At 43.5% G+C, this 20,622-nt stretch overlaps 1 protein-coding gene across 11 annotated transcripts in view; it reads left to right on the forward strand.

Moving 5' to 3' along the window:
* The window catches only part of LOC122574501 (protein Fe65 homolog), a 149,268-nt gene that overhangs the window by 73,717 nt on the left and 54,929 nt on the right, over positions 1 to 20,622 (forward strand). For 10 of the 11 annotated variants that reach the window (XM_043742192.1, XM_043742201.1, XM_043742182.1 and 7 more), the window contains one exon: positions 14,962 to 15,280. In XM_043742192.1, coding sequence (XP_043598127.1) covers positions 14,962 to 15,280 — 319 coding nt within the window. Of the gene's footprint in view, positions 1 to 13,447; positions 13,604 to 14,961; positions 15,281 to 20,622 lie in introns of those variants that run through there. The other variant, XM_043742239.1, reaches the window with a different exon arrangement.

The raw sequence follows: 20,622 nt of genomic DNA on the forward strand, positions 1-20,622 counted from the left end.
TTTACCCTCTCTGTACGACGTTAAACGCGCCGATTTTTTCCTTTATCTTTCCCACCCCCCCCCCACCTTTTTCGTGCCATTAATACGCGTTCTTTCTCGACCGAAACAAATTTTTCACCGGTTCGTCGCTCGTCAACGAGCTTTACCGCCACCTTGCAAATGATCGCGCCAGCATTTTTTTCAGCCGCATCCTCCTCTCCGTCGAATCCGATCTCGTTCGCTCAGTGCGCTATTTCGTTCAGCACTTTTCTCCCCGCTTATTATCCCCGGCAAGATACAAAATCGTCGAGTAAACGCTCACGTTGCCGTTTAATCGCGAAGTACGATCTTGCGACGGTCGTTGGCGCGACGCGACCGATTAATGGCGCTCGTTCTGCGTTACAAGTGGTGAGCCCTAGGGGCGAAGGAAGAAGTTTCACGAGACGCTTGGTTCCGTCGCCAATTTCAAGCCAGTCTATTAATTAACAAGCACGCTGCATCACATTTGCATATCGCTCATATTTTATTTATGATCGTAGGAGCGCGCGCGCGCGCGTTAGCGAGCTCCATGCCACACCCGACATCGTCTCCGCGATACGTCGCAATTCCAGGAGCACGCATAATTCTCCATAATGCGGAAAGTTCGTTTTTCTCGAACGGAACAGGGATGTGAACGGCATTAAGAGAGACTTACACGGTGCCCGGAACATGTAGTGAGAATACGCGTGCAGGCTCATTACCGTCGGCTATTCATGTATTCCGGTATGATTATTATCGCGCAGCGATTTATGAAGGTTCACGCGAGAAACTGCCGCGCCAAGCGCGCGAGACGACCCGGATAATTTGCGAGAGGATACTGTTTCGGATTTCATAACAGAGGAAGAACATCTTCCGCCTTTATTCCCCCAACATTCTCATCGCGACTTCCGTGGCAAAGCTGCTCGTTCGAACGCTTAAATGTTTTCAAACACTTGTATTTCACGTTCTCTTTCACTCTCATCCTCTTTCTTTCTTTCTGCCGTGTCTTTTTACAATGATAAATTTCAAAATGTTTTACATAATACGCAATATATAATGACGGTTTTGAAATACCCTTGTCAGGCACGAAAGGGGTTGAATCTACATGGAAAAGTATATTGAAATCGTTGAATGACTTTTTTTCGTTTCATACAAAAGTTCCAAACTGCTTTTGTATTTCGCGTTTAATAAATCGGACCTTTTCTCTCATGGATCTATTATTCATCGTATCGTGGAAAAAATATTAGTTTCCTACGTATGAAAATATAGCTTGTTATTTTTACACGATGAATTGATAACATTACGACCTTCGCATTTTCATTTTCAGATAATTTCAAATATCTTTTGTACCGAAGGTAAAAAGCTTATCCTAATAACTAATAAACGTGTAATAAACAAGCGTCGTCAAACATCTCACAATCCGTGTTGAGACGATTAAATTCAATTAGAAACGTTAAACGCAGAATATCACTCCCGAGGCTCACGAAAAGTGTTTCTGATCGCGTTCTGTTGCGAAACGTTGCAAGGAACAGCGTCTATCGTCGCCTGCAGGCATGCAAGGAGCTTCGGCACCGCATAACTATCGATCGATCGAGGAACGTAAAACCGTTTCGTGACTGGCCGCGGGAAACTCGTCGCTTTTCGCTGCTTCTTATTGACGGCTGGCGAACAGCCAGCAAATCTTCTCTGCAATTTCTTTTCCCAACCCGGACCAAAGACACATAGTCTGTAAGTCAATTATAAGGTGAGAAAACGGGGACAGTCGCAGGTTGGATGGCTAGCAATAACGGGAATGGACGATATAAAAGAAGCCATGGCTTCGTGACGCAGTTACAGAAGCTTCCTCGGGGGGTTTGCCAGGAAGCTTTGTCCTTTCGGCGCTTCTCTCTCTCTCTCTCTCTCTCTCTCCCTCTCTCTCTTGAGCGTCGATACAAAGACGTCTTTATGAAATTCCAGGAAACGGAGCTGCAAAGAGGCGGCTGGTTTCGTTCTATCGTCGTACGAATCCTTGGAATCTCTGATTGTAAGTTAAATTATGAATGAGACGCGATAATTGAGTATTTAAAGTAGTTCAAAGAACGTATAATATTTATTCGTATTTGTCCCAGAGGTTGTTAGATATTTATTAGGATCTTGAGTGTAATAAATAGTCCTTTGTTCTTATGATTTAATAGCATCATATAAACGAAAGTACTTTTCCAAATTGATTGAAATATGTATAATTTATCAACACCTATCCTGAAGGATTTTGAAGATATATTAGGGTCCTGGATACAACGCACAATTGTATATTTTTACGACTTTTTAGAACCATAAATAAGGTTATAATAACGTAATATATAAAACGATCAGAAACACGCATCAAATCGTTCGATCTTGGCTTCATTGATTTCAACTTCTGAATAACATTGAGCGAAATAACGGAACGCCCAAGCTGGCTACTATTGAAAACCTCTTAAAGCCTCGCCTACTTTTCCATTGACTGGCGATTCGCCAGCGATACGTCCCGACGATTTCGACGATTGTTCGAGCCCGACGAAAAGCCTCGAAGGGTGAAAGCCAACGAACAGAATGGGCTGGATCAATTAAAAGACGCGAGAGGAGAATTTACGGAAACACGGAAGAGAAATGGCCAGCTGAAGAAACATCGTGGAAGGGTTACGAGCTGGAAGAACTAAACGACTAGCAGCTAATATCGCGAGAAATACTGTTATTGCCGCTGATATTTCGTGAAAACTCGGAGCACCGCCAGAGGGAAATCTCCTTATAACCCCTTCCACCGCGAAAGGATTGCGAGCGATACCAACGTCCATATTGCACCTCGTTTCACCTCTAATGCCTGCTTCCCGATCTCCCAACGAGAACAGACAATTCTCTCCAGATTAAACGCAATATAGATGGGAAAAAGTGGAGAAGTTACGCTCTCACGAATGTTTGTGCAAATATTTGAACGATTCTGCCCCGATACAATATTGTTTGACAACTCTTCCTCCCTCTCTCTCTCTCCCTCTCTCTCTCTCTCGCCCTATCTTTCTTTCTTTCTTTCTTTCTAATGCGAGGGATAAATCCTTGAAAAATGATCTTCATCCCATGAAGATTGTATTTGTATTCAGATCCAAATTTAGATGTTCAAATACAAATTCAGCGATAAATCTTCGAATTGAAAATCATGGCTCCAAGTTCTAATTCAAACTAGCATTAAAATTCAAATTTAAATGCAAATACGAATTTTAAATTCCAGTTTTTCTTTTTAGGTATAACATTTCGAGGATCATATACACATCTCGATAACAGTTTCCTCATATCCTTTGGCAAAGTATCTTTGTAATCTGTACTCGAACGTAATTGTGATCGCACTTGTCTTCCGATCGATACACCTTTTTGTCGCTCAATAACTAATATCGCGGCAGATATTACCGCAGGTGATGTAACAGGGAAAATTTGCAACAACAAAATTCGCCTCGGGAAAGCTTCTTGCAACTGGTTTCGTGCGGGCGGAAGGTTTGCGAACGATACCAGCCGGGTTTCATCCGCTTCCCACGTAATTCACGTCGACTCTTGTTACCGAAGCCCGGCCGGAAAATTCACTGCGAAGATCCGGAGGGAGAATATTTTTTCGCGAAATTATTATTGTTTCGCGACTAAAATTATATACGACGCGGTAGCGTCTGGCTTTTAAACGCTACGTTACAGGAACAATATGAAATTCACGGAAGCTACCATTATCCCGATTCGCGGAATTTCTATGCGGAATTCGTCTCGCGTTAAAATCCAATACGTATAAATTTTTTAACAGAACTGAAAAAAAAAGAGTAAAATCGTATTTTTCAATTTTCGTAATTAGTGGCGTGTCTCCGCTCTCGCTAATCGAGAAGTTTCTTTCTCCCGAACTCCAGGTAAACTTTCTTCTTCTGGAAAAATTCTAACCGCATGCGATAAATCGCATAGTTTATCGCTGATGCGTATTAGACTCGCTAAACGCTTAAAAGGTGGCTACAAAACGTACATTTTATGTTAGTACGGAAGTTAAACGTCATTAGAAGGGGACAGCAGCAATTCCTTTAGCGTAGTTTCGGTATCGGAAGAGAGCATCGTGGTTCCGCCAGTGTTATCGCTACTTACTCAGTTGAACAATCGAATTACGATTGTATCGTCTGTACGCGCAACAGGACTGTCCGAACATTGCAACGCTTCTCGTTTAATACGTAATGCAACAGTGTTAAGGTAGCGTGTACGAGATAATCAAAGCCCCGTCTCACCCAGCTGTAATCCGGGATAGTTTCTTCGTCGAAGAGGTGTACCAGCGTTTCCCCTATAATCCTGTAATCCACTGGTTCTAGAGTCTGTTACGTTCTCTTTACATAATCTATAGGATCGCCGCTGTCGTCGTCGTAAGGAAAGGCGCCATAAACAAACGGCTGATACGCGTACCAAATGCGTCGTTGGACGGTTTACCGGCCGTTCGAGGGAGCCGCACTTTTGGAACGACAGAAATTATTCCGCAATATTGATCGTACCGGAAAATTCTCGGGAGATCAAACGTACGATAAACCGGTATCTAAGAAGAAGGGTGAGCGGAGTCAATAAAACCGGCATGTCGTAAACTAAACGTAACGCCACGGAGAAAGTCGGTTGCCTGTGTAGTTAAAAGGATTAGTCGAGATGCCATTGCGCGGAAACGGTAAACGGATGCCAGCACGACGGTTCCTTCCTTGGTAAAAATTTCACCAGAAACCGGCGCAATATCGGTTTTACGGGCGCGCTTTAAAGATGTATCTAAGCCGCTTGTATGACGTGTACGTGCTGCTCGATGGACATTAAGGGGTTAAGGCACGTAAGAAACCAGACAAGGCCAACTTGTGTATCGCTGAAGTCAAAACCCCCTTCTTTTCGTGACGTTAGTCACTTTTCGTATGAAATACGAACGTTAAAGTTTTTGATAAATATTTCTGTCGTGAATAGTAGATAAGACGAGGGTCCACTTGCACGATGATTCACCGGCAAATAATACCAGCAAATTACAAGTTGCAGATTATAAACTTCTCTTTTACGATATTACAATTTTTCCTGAAATACGATAATCGAATAACTTGTACAGTTTGTAGAATTTATTTGTAAAATTTTGTTCGTTTCATTAACAGACTTTTCACCGTTATGCAATGGTATTTATTAGCAGCGGTAAATTGTCAAGCTGTAATCTCGCGCTAAATCACGTTTCAGCAAAAAAGTATCGTGAAAATTCCATTCAGCTTAGCGAAGCACGTTACTTACTCAAATAACGAAACTAAAAGTCGTTACGTTAAAAATGCAGATAGTCGTACAAGCGCAGAGCTTAATAGACGACAAGGGAAAGTACTGCAGGATTTCGGTACATAAAAGGTTAAAGGGGAGTTGATTTATGGTGCGTTGGGATCTTAGGTGAAAAATGGCCGATCGAAAGTACGGGCAGAAATATCTAGCCGGCGGCTTTGCCGCTCGTACGAAATGGCTCGGTCTCATGCCGCTTAAGTACATATGCCAACACGATTCCCCGTGAACCGAGCACGATCCGAAATGGAGAGCGCGTCCGCAAAGCGCGATAAAGCTCCTAGATCGTGGTGCGAGCACGCAACCTCCCTCTTGGAACGCGTTAAAATTGCATCATGCTCAGGATTTATCGGTCTCCATCATCCGTAATCCTCTTCTAATTCGTCGAATTTTCATTTCACCGACCGAGCGAAGATTCTCGTTCGAAAGATGTGGACGTTTATACGAGAAATCGCGTTGGAAACACGTTGATCGACGCCATACGATTCCCTGAGGGAAATCTTCGACATACTTTCTAACCGAATATCCAGAAGTTGGCAACGCTCGTTGCCCGAAATCGGGCCGCCTGGAATTACCAAGAGGAGTTGCTCGAGTGCGATCGTGCCGCCGGAGGAGGAAAAAATGATGACCAAACTTAGGTTATTACCGCGGCACCGAGTTTAATCTAAATGCGAATCTAACGAGGACGAACCCCAAGCTCGTTCGTGTGATGGCGCACACTCAAAGTCGTCGCTCTGCAATTGTATTCCTCTCGTCTGTACGTACCGCATCTCTGTGTGTTTCAGAATATACAGATTCGCGACTCGCGCTTCTCAGACAGCTTCTGTCTCGCCGACGACATGTATAACGGTTTCTGATAACTAGCACGACCTTTCGAACTTTCCAGACTATCTTGTAATTAGACGAATTCGCTTAACTTTCGCGCCACGTATCGCCGTTTTCGAGTCAACCGATCCTCCGCCGAAGATCTGTAAATAAAAAGAATACAAAGTGACGAATAGTTTTCTTCCTTGCGCCATAATTCACTACGTGTAACTGGATATTATTGTCCTCCAGAGTATTGCTGGTATCAAGGAGGACACGAGTTAAATTATTCAACGGGAAAGGTAAATAGGACCTACAAAACGTCTACTCGATATTCTTTATTCCACCGTATCCTGATGATCTTCTTCTCTTCCTCCTTCGATGTTTTCTTAATACCAATTCGATCTTTCTTTCTGTCCGCCAACTACGGTAAATCGTCGTTAAGTACTTTGCGTACGACAGCTCGTCCTTGAAATATCGATTCGCATCCAACGGGTACATCGAACGGTTTCAAGATGGCGGTTGACGAACGAAGCAGACCAGAAGACGCAGTCAAATTAGATTATCTCTCTGTCTTAGTTTCTAGAATGTCTCTCCTCTCGCTCTTTTCTCCCTTCGTGCCCGGAGAACACGAAGACAGGCAAACTTGGATTTCTGACTTACGTTGAAACGCAGCCACACTTTGCTCTGACGTTCGCATAGATTTGCATAATTCGTCTTAATAGCGATCAGCCGGAATCCTTAAGAAGCAGTACCCTTCTCTCTAAGGATTCGTCTCGACGGAGGATAAAAAATTCTCTGCGGCTGTATAAAGTTAAGGATTGCTTCCGGAAATTTTCATAAAACGAAGATATCAATGATCGTCTGATAGAAAGGATACGAGCTATTTATTAAATTGCCACGTGCGAAATGTTTTTCTGAAGTTTACATTTTACGAAATACGTAATCCCGTTGTCGATCAACCATACCAAAGATGAAGATATCTGTTGAAAATCATATACATCGAACGTTACGAAGATTCGTAACAAAAATCCGAGGATAATTTTCTTATGAGCTTAAATTCGAAAAGAAACGAAGCCACGAATAATTAGAAACATAAATTTATTTGCGACGGTCTAAGGACATTGGAAAAGCGCGTCGAGTTACGCGGAGATTACTTTAACCAAATATTTTATGCCTTAAACAAGCTACGTATCGGCGTAATTGTATGTTTTCAAAAGCAACGCTTTACATACGCCGGCCTAATATTTTCTACGATGCGTTAGTCCATGAGACGGTTATTTTCTCCCTATGAAAACACGTCAGAAACACCCAAAATCTTCGCTACACACGCTCTTCCTTGACCTGACACAAAATTATTGCCTGTCACCGGGCATTCCAATCGAGTAATCTCAATTCTACGTCGAAACTACCGGTCGATGGCAATTACTCGCACGCGGAATTCTGCAGTAACACACACGCGAGACAGGAGAACCACTTACGATTAGATCGATAGCTCGAGTCAGCGTTACCGCGACGTATGGCTTGGTGCCAGACTCAGTCACTTCTGTTTTGTTGCCGTTTTTAGCGCTGCCTGTACAGACGTGGTCGCATACCACGTACCTACGTATACGTATCAACCCGTGGCCTTTTTCCTCCTGCTACGACGTTCTTCGAGCGACTAAGCGTGGGAACGGCTATTTTTACAGATCATCAACCTGAGTCGAACGTGTGACGAAGCAGCTGTCATCGTCACGAAGAAATCCGTTTCGTCAGACCTCTTTCCGTTGAATTCCTATCGCCAAAATTCGATAACCCTTTTGAAAGCCATGTCACTCACGAGACACGCGAAACGTTCGATGACCAGAAATATAACGCCGCGTCGTTGACTCGTTCAAACTATCGCGCAGGAGATATTAAATTTGATAATTTTCTGCTTTTCAAACGCCAATACTGCAAATGATACATTTCCATTGATGAAAGGAGAGTAAAGCCGTGAGTTGAAAGAAATTCTATGAAAGCGTCCTTGGGTCGAGAGCATTTACTCTTCATTAAATCGCGCGCTAACGCATCGGCAAATAGCAATCGGGAAAAGTAGCCGTCTGGGGCATTAAGTAGCAGACTGTTTGAAACCGGATGCCAAAAGGACGAATTGAAAAAGACGCCTGGCATCCGCGTGTAGGTATACTTTGCGAATTAGACTGTCACTTATTCATATTCATTGAACGTCCCTACTTTACACGAACCATAAACCAGCAGGAAGGTTTTAACTACCGACCCATGACCCTTTTTACTGGCGCTAGCATGGTTAAGTGAAAACGACCGGTGTCTGGTCAGACACGAACGCGTCTCCCATCTACTTTGCTTCCCTATTCTCGTTGATGAAAATTCAAGTGTTTCGCGCGGAGATACTATCTTATTCGTATTGTTACTAAACATTTGAATGTATTAAACAAAGGATTTACTATCCACCACTACTGCCGCTAGTACGTTTAGGCGAAAACGATCGGTGCTTGATCAGACACGAACACGCCTTTCATCCGAAATTTATGTTTCCATTCTCAGCGACGAAATTTATACGTATTGCTATTTAATATTCAACAATTCATGAGCGTTGCGTACTTTTACCAACGCTGGCACGTTTAAGTGAAAATGGTCAGTAGCTGATCAAACGCACCTTCTTATTGCCGACATTTTTACATATTATTAAACATAGTAGAGTTACGAATTGTTACTGACGCTAACATTTCTGAATGAAAACGGTCAGTATGTGATCAGACAGAGCGCGTCTTCGATTCTACGTCTATTTCCCCAACGACAGTCATAAAGTTATTTCTAGTAAAGACACCATTTTATACGTATTATTATTAATCACTGGAACTACCGATCATGTCACACGAGATACGATCGAAATTTTCACTCGCGAAACTGCAAAAGGTCGAATATGCTTGATGGTTTAGCGATCGTGTTGCTTTTATTAAAAAACAGTTACCAGGATATTCGAGGCGCCGCGTGGACGTAGTACGAGAATGATATATCGTTGTCCAGTCCACGGCCCACACGACGTAAATCATTGACGAGCCACGGTACGAAGCACGTCGAACTATCGTCGTCTATCGATCGCAATTATCCGGTAATAATATCATGCAATGCATCAATTTTCTTTAACGGTCATACGTGCTTCAGTGAAACATCCTGAACCAAGATTATAGTATCGAAACAAGATATTCGATAAAATAACGAGAACAAGTCGATGACTTTATAGTCTAACGGAAGACTTTATTGGTCCACTCCGAGTGACCGTTGAACGGTATCGAGAAGCCAGATAAGATCGTACGGAAGAGGTCGACGTTGTTGGCGAGAACAGGCGGGGTTAGAGACTAGTTGGAGGCGGTATGGCGCGGCTAATAGTGTTTAAGGGTTGCGTGCGGCGCCGTAGGTGAATGGCGCCAGGACGTCTAAGCGCCAACGGGCCGACCGTTTCCAAAGTATACAGTATACGTGATTCGATCGTCGGGATATAGTCGACGATTCGTCACTGGGTGGGGACAAAAAATACGCATAAGCATCCTTCTGTGAAGCCAATCTACGTAATCATGCAGAGTTACGTACATCCCCGGGAAACGGTATTGCGAGAGTCGAGCGAAAAAAGGGCTGAAAGGCCAATTGCCCTCGAACGAGATTGTTCGTAGCTTGTTCGACGAAAATGAACGGGGGAACCGAGAAGAGTGGTTGCGCAGAGGGAGGGGTGGATGCTCTTGTTCTTTGATTCTTTTCGTCGCTTTTTTTCTTTCCCGCTCTTGTCCTCGTTTTTTTTTTTCTTTTTTTTAACATTATCCTTGTCGTTCTTTCTCATCGACTTTCGTTTCGAGCAATGGAAATGTAGCAAAAATACGGTGAATAGTCCTCTGAGTTGTTTCATCGTTTGCATTCAATTTTCCCTCTCGAATATCTTGATACTTCGCTCCGTCGTCTTGTTACACGTCCATATACGTACGTACGTACACAGGGAAGTATCAGAATCTCGAATAAATTTGTCTTTCGAATGTGTCTTTTAACGATCGCTTAAGGGACATCGACTTCGACCGCTTTCGGATATTTGGAGAACACGATGATCGGCTATGAGTATCTCGGACAGGCGACGAATAGAAATTCAACGATAGGGGAGAAGACAGTGTTAGACGCCATTACCTGAAAAAATCTTAACCTTTTCGAAGGTCCGCCAACATTTTCGGCGCGCTGTAAAAGTTAACGATGGGTTTTGAAATTGCCTCGGCCTTTTTTCGCCGTAACGAGACACGGTGCTTGGTTCTTCGCACCCCATTCTCTATAGTCTCTCGTGCGAGAAACATTTAAGACCGTAACTCTATTGTTATGGGGGTAAGGGAAAAAACCAGAAGGGGCTGTGAAAGAAGCGGGCAGCATCGACAGCCGGCCCAGAGCGTAATCGCAAGGCCGGTCTCGAATAAACGTTGAATTCCGTGAAAGGGTTAACATGGGGTCGAGAATCACTTTATTTCTCGGCCCGTGAAGAATGTTATCGCGGTGAGCCGTGAACGAGAAGAATGGAACGTAGATCGCGAAGGATTTTTCTGCTGCTATTTCGTATTATACAACGCAAGAGTTATTCTGTTACTCCGTTACAAACGAAACAAACAAGGCATACATTTTCCTTTTCTTTTCCTCCGTCTCTAACCGGCGAATTAATCCGTCTGAGAAAATTGTAGGAGGAAGTCGACTTTCAATCGAGACATTGGATATTCAAATTATCGTCGATCGACCTCCAGGAAAATTGGTTTGCATTGCGTCGCCCTGTTAAAAAATGGCTATCCTCGGTCCCAGGAATGCTCAACGGACATAGTCAATCGCCTCCGGTACTTATGAGATACGTGACCCCTGCAATTCGTGGGGCGGAGGTTGCTCCGCGCCCATGAAAGTTAATATTCCGTGGAAAGGACTTACGTAAGGACGTCGACGGAGGAAGAAAGAAAGAGAGACAGGGTGAACGCGAGAAGAGCAGAGGTGAAGGGGCCAGAGAAAAGAAGAAGGGATAAAAAGAAAGGGAAAAAAGCGGGGGAGAGGTACTCGTTGGTGGTAAAGAGCCCCTTCACCCCCTAGACTTTACCTAGACTCGACCGAGGAATCGATAGGGTGACTCATCGAGGGGCGGTGACGGAGTTCTCTCCCTCCCTTATTCCTTGTCCTCCTTGTTCAGCCTTCCCACGCCCTTCTCGTACTCTTTCCATCACCTTGCTTCCGGTTCTAACGCCGAAAGCGTGTCCAAACTTTCAAACTCTCGCGTACGACCTACGTTCCGGTTACTTCTTCCCGTAGACTGTTCCTCGTTCTTCTTCTCCTTTGCGGGGTCGAAATAACGAAATGCACTATTCGGGGGCCCCGTGTCGGTATTCGCTCGTCCGCGGAATTTGCTGACTTCGATGGTGACTTAAAAAGTTACAAACAGAAAGGGAGGGAGAGAGAGAGAGGAAGAGAGAGAGAGAGAAGGAGAAAGAGAACAAGCTTGCTATTTTCTTGTTCGCCGCGTGTCGTTTTCCTCCGCAGTGCGGTCTCCTAACCAACTTCGAATCGTTGCAAACATCGAATCGATGCCACGAATTTGGCCACGTTCGAACGATATCGTCCTCTTTCTTCCTTGTTTTTCTTGCATTCTTTCTTTACCCGGTGAAAGTAGAGCGACAGACGTACGGCATAAGTGTAAAGTTTTCGCTCTTCGACCACCTCGAGGAAACTTTTCTCCATGAAATAACGAAGTCCGTTGGAAAAGACCGCTGCAGCTGCAACTCACACCTGCAACTGCACTTCTTCGCTTGTACCTATAACGAACATGCGGCAATATGATCGCGACGCTAGCCAATTTATCGTACACGAACGACCCACCCTCTTGCTGAGTCATCCGACGTCCCTCCTGAATTAACGAAATCTTTCGCACATTTCCATCGGACTTACCTAGGAATTACACGCTCTCCTTTTGCTTCCTTCCGCCATTCGATCTTTAAATAATTAACCGTCCAAAGATCGTAAGCCGATTGCACAGCTAAAATATTCACGAAAAGAAGTTAATGGAATCTAAACGAGCGTTCTTCTATCGCGGACAATTACCACGAATCCACTCTTTTTGCTATAGCCATGTTCGCCTTTTCTTGCTAACGGCAGTGCCGTAAAATCAACCTTCGGGTTTCCGGCGTTTTCCAATCGTTCCTTTTCCCCTAAAACTTTGATACTCCCTTTCTCTCCCCTGCTCTCACTCTCTCTCTCTATCATTCTTTGTACTTCCTTCGTCGTTCCTTCGAGCTGCTTTCGAAATAACGAGATGTATTGATGTTAACAAAACACTGGAGTATCTACTTCGTGGCACGTGTAACGAGCACGCGACCACATGGCCAATTTGTCGCCCCTAACCATGCCGCCCATTCGCTGATTCATCTGAACTTCCCCCTCGAGTCGTTCAACTTTCATCGGACATTCAGGATAATCATGAAGTCGAGCACCTGGAAATTAACGAACTCGTTTTTTATTCTGTCGATCGTGAAATTTTCAACGTGGCGAATCGTAAAATCGGCGAACAAGGATGATTCATGGTCGTTCGTGTGTCAGAGATAGATGAAACGCGAGAAAACTGATTACCCTCTTGTTCCGGGCAGAAATATAGCTGCAGTCGATGGAAACCGGGGAGGGTCGTAACAAACGTCGAATTAGTCGAAAGAGGTAGCATCAAAGGGTTGCAGAAGCAACTTTCGTCCGCGTAATTCGATCGGTTAATTATCTCTCCTGTCGATGGCCCCATTGTTTCCTCAGGCCCGTGGAAAAGGCATATGGGACAGAAATTCGCGAACTAAAAATAGCTTGTCTTTGATCGAACATTTTGTAATCGTGCATATGTCCGGTCGATTAATTTCATTCATATTTTTATCTCGTCAGTGTTTTCCTCTATCGTGTTTACGGTTGCTATTTCAAATACAATAACACGATTCTTGATTTAATCCGTGGAAAGTGATGCAACTAACGAAAGGTGGCGCGTTTTTTGACAAGCGACTTTGGTCGAACACGAACTCCGCGTCGATTTGGCCGAAAGAAGCTCGGGCTCTCGAAGTACAGAGCTTAAAGCCCGCGGTTGAATCAATACCGAGAACAGGAGGGAGATAGGTAGACGGCAGAAGAGATAGGAGTGTCAAGGATAGAAGAAAGGAAGGAAGGAAGAAAGGAAGGGACAAAGGAGGCCAAGGAGATTCGTCTTAGACACCCAGATACATACACGTACACGTAGCCAGACACACACATTCTTCGAGCCTGTTCTCTGTGTACAAGCCAGTGTGTCTGTACACCGTGTATATACCCGATAGTTTGTCAATAAGTACATGGAGGTTTTTCGCAACGTTTTACGATTAACCGGCGAGATTTTTTTAACGATATGACCGGCGTCGTGTCGGCATGGATGCGTTATGCCGGTTTCTGTACAACGTCCTTCTAACTACTGTCGTCTTGCTAAGGAGCATCAGTGAGTAGTGTAAACGTACCGTGCTAAATATAAAATGTCATGTTTAAAATAGTAGTCATCATGATCATCGGTATATCTCTGTCTCTTCTTCCGCCTTTCTCTCTCTCTCTCTCTCTCTCTCTCTCTCTTTCTCCCTCTTTCTCTTTGTGTTACTGCGAGCTTAAAACTCACTCCTTTTTTACGCTTTCCAACCTTCAGCCTATACGAGCCCTGATCAGTCGGTCAATGTTTTTAATCCTCTTACACCGTCAAGAAGAAGACTTTTGGTCTTCCCCATCGAGGATTCTCGAGCGTATTTCAACTCGCGAGGTCGTCTCTCCGCGATTGATCCGCTATACCCTTCGTTTCCTATTTACCGCTCGAACGATCTCTCAATTTTTCTTCCGTTGATTTATTTTCGTTCGCGTTTTATACCACGAAGAATTCGTGACGCTTTCGTTATCGTAACGTCAACCACACTTTTCCACGAGTGGCACCAAAACTAGAACTATCGACCGTCTGGTTATTCGTATCCGGGCTTTCATCACATCTTCGTCAAAAACAAACTTATCAGACGACTAAAACGCTTCAGTTTCTATATATACGCAATAATATTTTATATACTTCTCTTTCAATGGTTACGTCTATCTTAGGCTCTTGCGAAACTAAACTTTGATCTCCGTTTCTAATCTACCGATAGTCTCTTGTCTCACGACTAACAGCATGCGCGTGCCGGTTTGACGCATGTTTTGCAAAAACAGTCTCACGCAACAGTCGGGCGACCTTCTAAAAATAAATTTAGAACTATTGCTCAATGATTTTAACCCTCTAACATCGAGATCAAATCTTTTTGTACTTTAGGAAAGTTTCCTTCCTGTTTTTATAAAATGCAATGCGCTATAATTTAACACTAGTTTGACCGAAAATAAGTATAATTATCACTTGGTTCACCATTTAATTGATAACTTCTTTAAGTATAATAAGTGGAAGTTCTTTCCTTAGATCCTGCCTTAGTTCTTTCAAATAAATGTCCATCGTCCTTAGCAATTGAACGATGAATTACAAACTCGAAACTACCATAATATAAATTATCACTTCTAGTACGTCTCTCATATATCTCTCGGTTTACTCTCAAATCTCTCTGAAATTACTTGTTGTGACTGTAGCCATCGGAAATTGTAAACGTTAGTCATCGACGAATTTTACAACTCGCTATATTGTGTCCACCTGCTATGATGTCTCCTATACGTAATATCCACTGTGAAGTGATCAAATACTCCAATGAACGTTGTCCTGCGTATGCCTTTAAGCAACTAACAACTCTACCGATGTTGCTAAATTAATTTTAATTCACACAAATCTTTCTCAATGTGTTTCAGAAAACGGTCTTCTCTCCTTTGAGAATCCCAACTATCACTTGGACCCAGCTCGTCTGGACGATGCTTTGAACAGCAATGAGAACGGCAGCTCTCTGTACGATGAATTGTATCAGGAATTGGTCGGAAACGGTGGCAGAAGCGGCGAAGTAACTGGCGGCGGCGGCGGTGGCGGCGGAGGCGGTGGTACGAGGGTGCAAGCCCGCAGAACGTACGCCACATTGGATCTAGGCAGCATGGGGGTTGACGTCACTCAAGGTCCACTCACACAGGATTCTGTGACAGAGGACGCACCGGACAATACCGACAACCATAACCTAGGGTGAGTAGAGATTCACTAATTTCGTTTCGTTGACATTAAATACGGATTCACGTTCGCGAATAATATATGAAACGGAGAAGGTGGTCGTGATTAAATCCTTGGATACATACGAAAATATTATAGACATAAATGAGGAAATCATACGGGCTAAACATGATAAATCCACTTTTGATAAAAGTTGAAAAGAAGAAAACAATCAGGTAGATACAGAGATACTAATAGGTTAAAAGTAGGTGATGCAGAAGATATGTTTAATTCTAATATATCTTCAGGAAGACGTGTGTAATTCCAGAAACAAAATGTAAAAGAACTGTAGGAAATGTAGGGTAGTTTGATGACATGTACGAGTAGAGTTTTAAAATAAGAGAAATATAATTTATCATGTTTCATTCTCATAGTCTTAAGTCGGAAATCCTGACTATCCGAATACCGGTTAAAGAGATGAACGATTATCGTAATTTCGATTCAGAAAATTTAGAATATAAATCTAAAGGTAATATTACATTTTTATGCAAACGTATTTATTTTTGTTTCATTCTGATATTTAACGATCATATGAAGATAAAGTTATTGTATCGTCGAAAAATCCGATCGTTCTAATAACAGCTTGTATTACCATCAGTTTGTATAATTAAAGTTCTACTGTATGCATATGTAAAATCGATAACGTAATCCCTAATATACTCGATTTGACAAAACAGATAGTCTGATCTCCAGAACGTCCATAATATAATCCGCGATTTATATTAGTCGTCACAGAAATCCACCATTTTCATCAGAATATCATTACGTTTCTGCTTTTAAACGGGTGGCGAGCTCGCAATGGCTCTCCGAGTTTCCCTTATTCGTAATATTCCCGGGCGGCTGTCGAAAGCTTCGTATAAGCGAGAAATCGGCTTCTCGAAGCGAAATCGAGAAATCGACTCGCTGAGAATGTTCCTCGTGGTCGTACCTAGGTAATATAAGATCCGGCCAGGCAGAATCGTTGATAAAAGTCCCGAGTCGGACCTCATCGGACTACCGCATAAAATTTCAATAAATCCGGATCCGTGAAAAGGACTCGGACAGAAGGAACGTATAGTCGATGGTACAAGCCAGTTTGAACTTATTCCCGACTGTTACACGAGAGGGAGGGTCTAGGTATTTGTTCGATCACTGGAACTTCTCCTCGTTCAGCTCCGACACTCTCATCGAAACTCTTTTGTCTTCCACGGCTGTTATCGAGCCCTGATAAACGTTGAGAACCACCTTAAAGGGAACCGTCGTTTCTCCCTCTTTGTTCTTTCATTTTTTTTTCCTCTCTCCCTTCGATGAAAACCATGAAACAAGAGATTCTCATCAATTCGATGTCTATTTTTCCAATTTGATCGGAATTCTTTTGAAATCATGGCAAATTAAGACTTTTCCCGGACTGTAGAGAAGCGAACACAGCACCGATGAATCGAACGAGCAACTTCGTCAAACCATTCCAAGTTATTCGAACGCGACTGTTACACCGGCCCTCCCGTATTCGCGATTGTTCAACGGCCTGGAACTCTCCGCGTCTCCTTCGTTCGACACTCCGGTTCTCGCCCAGCTGTTAAGTCCTTTCGTCTCGAGGACCTTTTGTCGGCGATGTTTGGAATTACCCCAAGTCTCGTCCCGACTCGTTAATCTCGCAAACGAGGTCTCCGTGAACTCGATCGCGGCTCCTTTTCGTCGATTTCGGAATTAGATTGGAGGCGTTCCTCCGGTTTCGTCATCGCTTTTCACGATCGTCGACGAGTTTGTCGCCACGATTCATCCACAATAAACGATCGAAAATTGTGTTCTATCGTGAGAGAGATATTTCGTTGCAAAGCTGTCGAGAAACTTACACATTGTATTAATATTTAAAAAGACAGACGTTAAAAGGATAGTCTTTGGAGTTGATAAGTAAATTGTCACATAAGTATTTTGAACCGTTGGTTATCTAACAACTTTCTCTTACTATTGCCTCGTCTTTCAACATCTTACGGATTCGTTTAGGATCCGAGCTAAAAACGTGAAAAACAATTGTACATTATCCTCAGCTACAAAATGAAAGCTATAACTATACGTTCTTCCTATCTGAAATTTTAGGGAAAAGGACGAAGTTAGAGTTTACCAGTCGATGAGTCAGTGATTTGGTCATCCAACAACTCGTTCATTCGCAAAGAATAATTATCTAAAACGAAGTTTAATGAGGCAGAAAAAGAATCGTAGCTGCTGTGAGCACACACACTCTAGCTGCACCAGGTTTCGACGCGTTCAATCAACACGTATTTTAATGAACTACTACTCCTTTTTCGCCATTTCATTTTGTTCGGTCTATTCTTTTTCTTTTTCCGTACCTTTGACCCTCGTCTTCTTTTCGCTGCTCGGAAATCCGGACAAACATAAAAATGCAATTAAGGAAACGCCTGGCGTCTGGCAGAGGCCGCATACTTCTTGTTCCGTCGTGAAAGGTGGCTTCTTCTTGCTCGTCCCGACGGCTTCCTCCTGTACCACCCTTCATTACCTCTTCTTTCTCCTTTGTCTTCCCTTCGAGCTGCCTAAATTCAGTCCACCGTTCCGTTGGCTTGGTTAAATGGCCGCAAACCCAGGAAACAGACTAGAGGGAACGCCACCGTGACATCGAACTTTGAAGCATCCAGTTCAAGCAATTAAAAAGTTCTACGGTGAAGGGGTTCAATAGGCGATCGACCAAAGGAGATCCTTAGTCGTCCCTGGTGTTTTGATGCCGTGTTCCTTCCACGAAGACGATCACTCTTCTCCTATTAATCGTGAATTCTGAATACGAATGGAAAAAGGAAAACCGTTTTTCACTCGCCATCGATATTTTAGGGTACCGATTCGAAATATACTGTCACATCGAAGAATCTCCAAGCGAATGAAATCTCCAAGCTAAAACAAGAAAGAAATCTTCATAATCAGAACTGTCGATGAATTGAATTGCAACTATCGATGCTGCTACGAAGTAAATGGTTAAAAAGCTCGGACTGATGCATCTGAATGCTCGCAAAGTACATAAACAAACACTCGGACGTTTCATCGGTTGGAATCGACGCCTGTCGCCAGGTCCGACGCATAGTAAGGTAATGAAGCTATCGGCGAATGACAATCCGTCGCAACTGATCGAATTTTACGGTCGAAGCAAAGTGGAAAAGCGAATTTCCCTGCCTGCAGGCCGATCCGCTTTCATCGTGGGTGTAACGTTAACTTCGTTTGCGTTGATGCGCCTGAAACGTACGCAGTGTTACGTTGTTAGGCGCTTGACGTGCTCGTATAATTTCATGCATCCGAGGTGGCTACGTCACCATCGCGTCGCCGGAAAATCGGTAACCTAATAACGTGCTTGATTATTCGACAACCATCCGCGGTAATTGCCGTTCGCGAAATCTTTTCCCGCAACCTTCCTGCATAACTTCGTTTACGTCGCATGGAACATCGTTCAAACTTGCGATCGCTCCAATTCATTTACGCGTTCTGAGTATAGTAACTCTACTCCGATAGTTAGGCTTCAGATACGATAAACGATTTACGTCCTTCTTTGCGAGAAATTATGGTGGACAGATACTAAGGTCGAAACGAAGGGAATGTTGTACGAGTGTGATAAGTTCATTAGTTGGATACAGTACTATTACATGGCAGACGATGAAAGTTACAGGATAAGTTGCCGGACTACTTTTCCCCCAAATTTAAGCGATCTCCCTAATATCATGGGGCCTCGATTTTACCTAGTTCATCTTCTATAATGGATAGGGAAAGTTTGAAGTGTTAGCGAAGAAGCTATTCTAGAAGTCGTCCTGGCCAATTGGAGCTTTCCAGAATTGGATATTTGGAATCTTCCGGAATCGAATGTTCGAAATGTAGATTCGATTGTGTAGAGCCTTTCAGAATCGAAAACTTCTTGAAACTGAAGATTCCACTTTAGTTGTTCATCTGACGAACTATCTTTCTACGAAATGAAGCATAAGAGCGGAGAACTGAATTGGCTGATTCACTAAATATCGAAATACACGCGATGTAGCTACTGTCTTCGCAACATTTTCTGTTCGTCAAAGAACGCATGCATAAGATTACACTCATGTACATTGCGTTATTAACTCTTTGCGATTGCCATATTTTCTTCGATCAATTAGTCGAAGCAACAAACGTTTGTAGTTTGAGAAATTTCGAATGCCGCCACTGAGGCGCACATTCAGCCGCATGAAGTTAAAAATGCAATCCTGCTCAGTATTGCATCGTCATCACCGCAAGATCGCCAAGACATTGCATCGATCATCTTCGCTTACGCCAAACTTTAAGAGGAAACTCCAATGGCCATCGCGATTGCAGAAGTTCTACGATGAAAAGTTCGTCACCGTATCCGGTGTCCAGACGGTATCTGGTAACATTCGGCTAGGAAAAATGGCTTGGGGAAGAGTCGGTGCAATTTCGAGGGTCGGTCGCTTTGTCAAAGGGGAGAGAAGAACGAGCGCGAACTGGACGAACTATCAGCAGAACAGAGGAAGCGAAACTGGACGGTGATGGGACTAGACGCGAAATGTCCTGATATTTCGTTCCAACCTCCGGCCCTCGAGGTGGGATATTAGACGATAAGCCTGCGAAAAAGGGGTCGTTGGACGGATGAGTAGAGAGCTGCAACAACCGCCTGGCTCAGAGATTGAACTTCATCTAAACTTGCGACAAACTTTGCTCGTACTTGCCGCTATCTCTCATACTTCTGTCGAATCTCCGCCTACAACCCTTAACCTTGTTCCACTCTGACGGTGCCGCTGGGAGGGATGAGAGAAAGTTAGGTGACAGGCAACGAACTGCTTCTCTTCTCCTCCGCCAGAAGGATATCTCCTGATTCTTTGAAACCAAAAGAAGGTAAGCCAAAAGGGAAAAGCAGGTATTCAAAGGATTCGATTCAAAAGAGGACTAGATAAAGACGAGGGAAACGAAAGTTGAGAAAATCCGAGTGTCTACCAGGAAAACAGAAAGTAACACGGTGAAACGAGCTAAAACGATCAAAAGTAGAAATCAAAGGAACGACTTAAGAGATGCCAATGTTATCAATTAACAGCGTTTGTCTCCGCCATTCGTCTTGCGAATTTCTTCTTGAAAAGATCCTCTTCAACGAGCTCCTATTTTCTCTTTAAAAGAAGACAAAATCTAGGAAGGAATAAAAGAAAGTAGAAGAGGAAGAGATAGAGAGAGATCCGTGAAATTCGACGCGCTCGAAAGCGAACAAATCGCGTTTCAACGTTGACGTGCCGCCAGAGAGCGGAAATTTGCTACCGAACGGAAGGAAGGGCCGATAGAGCGCGGTCGGAGCAGAGGTACCAAGCTGGACG

This window comes from Bombus pyrosoma, linkage group LG2 (assembly GCF_014825855.1).
Source record: "Bombus pyrosoma isolate SC7728 linkage group LG2, ASM1482585v1, whole genome shotgun sequence".
NCBI classification, from domain to species: Eukaryota; Metazoa; Arthropoda; class Insecta; order Hymenoptera; family Apidae; genus Bombus; species Bombus pyrosoma.